At 46.2% G+C, this 5,034-nt stretch overlaps 1 protein-coding gene across 1 annotated transcript; it reads left to right on the forward strand.

Moving 5' to 3' along the window:
* LOC134509227 (granzyme B-like) lies at positions 1-2,993 on the forward strand. The gene is given in 4 exon segments (XM_063321700.1): positions 1-58; positions 469-625; positions 1,008-1,155; positions 2,970-2,993. Coding segments are annotated over 4 exon segments (387 nt in total).
* Positions 2,994-5,034: the final 2,041 nt, after the last annotated feature.

The raw sequence follows: 5,034 nt of genomic DNA on the forward strand, positions 1-5,034 counted from the left end.
ATGCTGCTTCTCCTTCTGCTCGCAAGCGCTTTTCTCCTTGTCCCATGGGCTGGGGTTGGTGAGTACAGACAGACGGGGTGTAGAGGAGGACGTACAAGGGCAGAAATGGGCACTGAATAGGAAATATGTCTGGTGCCTGCCTTGTCTTTTCTCATATCTCTACTCTCTACTCTACTCATATCGCTCAGCTCAGACTGTGGCTGAAACCAATGATGCATTACAGGTAGCCATGTAGTGTTCTTTGACAGCATTTTAGACATCCAGAGTCAGGTGTGGTCAGTCATCCCCAGGAAGTGTTTGTTTTTCTCTCCATTGTGCATAAGAAATGCTTTGCACAGCCCCAGGAAGGAGAGTTATTGGCATCATTGGCATATGACATCAGAGGATGACTCTCTCTCCTCACGTAGCTCCGAACTTGATGGGAAATAGTGGTGTATGTGATATTAACACTTCTTATCTCTCTTCCAGGAAGGATCATTGGCGGGTCAGAAGCTAAGCCCCACTCCTGGCCCTACATGGCTTATTTATCAATTAGAAATGAGTTAGATGATAACATTTGATGTGGAGGATTCCTAATTCGCCCAGATGCAGTGCTCTCATCAGCTCACTGTGCGGCTGAAGAAACGTAAGGCCCATTCTTACTTGTATGTGGAATTTTTTCACAGTCTCACACAGTCATGAAGAGCCGCAGTCCTGCTTTGGGGGGAAAGAGTCCTCTGTGTCTCTTCAGGCACAGCAGGGCTCTCTGTGAGGTGATACATCCCCTCTGAGTTGCAGGAATTGTCTGCCAGGGGCTGTGTGCCCCTGGGACGGGACTCCTTGGCAGTGGTCTCCTGGTCCATGGTTCCAACCATGGCTCGGAGCTACTTTTGCAGAAGAAAGGCCAGTGTCTCCCATTCCCTGCTTCCCTTTATTCTTCAGAATGGGACACCTCAGCCCTATGCCAGCATGGAGTAAGGGACCCCATGTGGTTGTGGTCAGTGTAGCTGAAATGTGTTGGTGTTTCCTGGCAAAAACGTGAATATCACTGTGATCCTGAGAGCTGACAATGTAAATAAGGGCAAGCCAAGTCAGCAAGCTTTCCATGTTGGCCATTGGGTCATCCACCCCAATTATTCAAGTCATCCCTTTAAAAATGACATCATGCTGCTGAAGGTATGCCATCACACATCCTTGCTGACTGAGGGATCTCCTCCTGCTTGCTTCCCCAAGCCCATGAACTTGTTTCCCTTCCTTTGCCTGCTGGCAAAATTTTTTACTGATGGGTTGTGCAGTCAAAGAAGTTTGGAGACCACTGAACTAGATGATGCTATGGCCTATGATCACCATGAGTACCAGACCTCATGTGGAAGATAGTCATAAGCAGATGGGCAGGGGAAGAGGCAAACGTCAATGAGGTAGATGCAGGAGTTGAATGGAAGTTCGCTGATGATACTAAACCAGGAGGTGCTGCTGACTGTCTTGAGGGATAAGAGGCCTTGCAGAGGGATCTGTATAGATCGGAGCATCGGGCAATGATTCCAATGGATGGAATTTAACAAGTCCAAATGACAGATTCTGCACCTGGGATGGAGTGGGGTGGAGTAACACCAGGAACAAGTATAAACTGGGAGAGGAGTGTCTGGAGAGCAGCCCTGCAGAAAGGGATCTGGGGGTGCTGGTTGGCAGCAGGCTCAACAGGAGTCAGCAGTGTGCCCTGGCAGCCAAGAGGACAAACCACAGCCAAGAGGACAAACCACAGCCTGGGGTGCATCAAACACAGTCCAACCAGCCGGTCAAGAGAGGGGATTATCCTGCTGTATTTAACGTTGGTGTGGCCTCATCTTGAGTACTGCGTGCAGTTCTGGGCCCCACAATTTAAGAAAGATGTGAAAGTACCTGAATGCATCCAGAGGAAGGCAACAAAGACAGTGAAAGGGCTGAAAGGCATGTCCTATGAGGAGTGAGTGAGGACTTTGGGTTTGTCTAAGAGAAAAAGAGTCTGAGAGGTGACCTCATTGCTCTCTACAGCTTCCTGTGGAGGGGAAGTGAGAAAGGAAGGTGCTGATCCCTTCTCCCTGAAATCCAGTGACAGGACACATGAGAATGGTTCAAAGCTGCATCCAGGAAGGTTCAGGGTTCACATTAGGAAACATTTCTTTACTGAGAGGGTGGCCACACATCGGAACAGCCTTCCTGGAGATGTGGTTGATGCCCCATGCCTTTCAGTATTTACGAGGCATTTGGACAATGTTCTTTATAACATTCTTTAACTTTTGGTCAGCCCTGAAGTGGTCAGGCTCCCCTCCCCTCCCCTCCCCTCCCCTCCTCTCCTCTCCTCTCCCTCTTTTCATCTGAAATCATATTAAGAAATAAAGTGCAGATGTAGCTTTAGATTGAGGGAAAACTTGGAAAATTTGACATTTTGATGTTCATATGGAACTGCAGGGCCTTGATTCAGGTTGCTCAGTCAGGTTACCTAAGAACATCTCTGGATACCCTTTTCCAATGCTTGACTGCTTTTCAAGGTGAAAAAAGTTTTCCTTTAAATACAGTCTGTTTTAAATTTAAGCCTCTTATTTCACATCTTCCCACCTTGCACAACTATGAAGAGCCAGGCTCCTTCCTTTTCATAACATTCATAATGTACTGAAGGGCTTGCTGTTAGGTTTCTCTGAAAAATTCCTTTTTCCAGGATCAACAAGCCATCTTCCCTCAGCTCTTCCTCACACGGCATGTGCTAAGGTCACCAACCACCTTAGTGTCCTTCCTCTGAAATTGCTTCAGTTCATTCGCTTCTGTTTCCTGAACCAGGGGACCCACAACTTGATGCAGTAGCCTACATGTCGTCTAATGACTTCCCACTAGAGGGAAACAGTCACTTCCTTTGATGTAGTGACTATGCTCCTGTTAACGCAGCCCAGCGTGCTGTTGATTTTCTTTGCTGCTAGGGCATACTGCTTGTTTTATGCTCAACTTGCTGCTCACAGGGTCCTCTAAGTGCTTATCCATAGAGCTGTTCTCAAGACAATCAGTCGACAGTCTGTATTTTTGCCCAAGGGGAATGTACATTGTTCTTGTTAAATTTCTTGCAGTTCCTTTTGTCCCCCTTCCTCCTGCCTAAGTCCTTCTGAACGGCAGTCCTGCCTTTAGGAGTATTGCCTGGTCCCCTCAATTTGGTATCATCTGTGAAACTGACAAGAATGCACTCTCTTGCCCCTCCTCCAGGTCACTGATAAACATGATGGGTTCTAGTACGGACCCCTACAGCACTCTACTTTTTATCAGCTTCCAAGTTGAGGACAACCTATTAACCACTGTCTTCCGAGTACAACTATCCAAGTAGTTTTTTTCCACGTCTAACTGTCCACTCATCCAGATTATAATGACCTAACTTAGATACAAGGATTTTATGGGAAACAATGAGGAAATCCTTGCTAAAGTCAAGGTAAATGATACACCATGCTCTCTCCTGGTCCACAAATCTAGTCAATTTATCGTAGAATCATAAAATGGATTGGGTTGGAAGGGACTTTAAAGGTCATCTAGTCCAATCCCCCTGCCATTGCTGAAATCCCTGACCAACCTGACCTTGAACAGTCTCAATTATCTGACTTCTACAACTTCTCTGGGCAACCTGTGTCTCATCACCCTCATCATAAAAAATGCTTCTTTATAGCCAATCTAGAGCTACCCTCTTTCAGTATAAAACCATTGCCCCTTGCCCTGTCACTACAGGCCTTGGTAAAAGGTTGCTCTCCATCTTTCTTAGAAGCCCCCTTTATATACAGAAAGGCTGTAATAAGGTCCCTGGACCTTTCTTTTCTCCAGGCTGAACACAGCCTTTCTTCATAAGGTAAGTGTTACGACTCATCATTTTATCAAGTGTTATCATTTTTGTGGCCTTCCTCTGGGCCTGCTCTAACAGGCCCACATCTCTCTTTTGCTGGGGACCCCAGAGCTGGATGCAGTACTACAGGTGAGGTCTCATGAGAGTGGAGCAGAGAGGCAGAATCACCTCGCTTGACCTGCTGGCCATGCTTCTTTTGATGCAGCCCAGGATATGATTGACTTTCTGGGCTGCAAGTGCACATTACTGGCTCATACCCAATTTTTCATCCACCAGTATCCCCAAGTCTCTCAATGGATTTATCCCCAGTCTGTACTGATTCTGGTGACAACCTAAACCAGGTGCAGGACCTTGCACTTGGCCTTGTTGAACTTCATGAGTTTCACATGAAGCTAATAATCAAGCCTGTGAAGGTGAATCTGGATGGCATCTCTTCCCTCAAGTGAATCAACTGTGCCACTCCTCTTGGTGTCACCTGCAAACTTGCTGAAGTTGCCCTCAATTCTGCTATCTATGTCATTAATGAGATCTCCTTTGATGGCTTGGCCCTTAATTTTTATCCACAACCTCTCAATCTGTTCATTGCTGTTTTTCAAAGACAGTAATAGGCAATCAGGTTGACCACGTTGATCAGATCGGTACATGCAGACTGACTTTTCCCAAGTAACCTTTGTCTCCTATATATGGCCAGAAAAGTGTTCCAAGAGGAGAAGCTCATTCATTTTCTAGGATTTTTTGTGTCATTTGAGATGCCAGAGTTTATGTACAAAATCAGTACAAGACCGGTAGAGAGTGCAGGACCCAGCAGTAAGTCGAGCAGCAAGGTATGATATCCTGGGGTTATTTTGAGGCATCCTCAGTTGCCATGCACACCTCTGTGAGCAGTTGAACTCTAATGTTGGGTGAGATGGATCACATGGTAACTGTTCACTATTGCTCTTCCTTTATTCTTTTGAGCCGACACTCCAGTCCCAAACTCCATGCCTTTTAAGATCAAAAATATTACCTGGAAGGCAGGAATCAAGACACACTGAAAAGTTTACAGTAGTGTTCAAACAGTGAAGGATGCAGAGAGCGGACTAGGAGGCTGTGAGATCACCTAGAGCATTAAAATTGTGTGACACAGAAGTGTTTCTGAGATCATGGCTAACACCTCTCAAAGACTTCCATTCCCCCTCTGGTCTCTGCACAGACAGACTGAGCTG

The sequence above is a fragment of the Chroicocephalus ridibundus genome, unplaced genomic scaffold (assembly GCF_963924245.1).
Source record: "Chroicocephalus ridibundus unplaced genomic scaffold, bChrRid1.1 SCAFFOLD_219, whole genome shotgun sequence".
Classification (NCBI taxonomy): domain Eukaryota; kingdom Metazoa; phylum Chordata; class Aves; order Charadriiformes; family Laridae; genus Chroicocephalus; species Chroicocephalus ridibundus.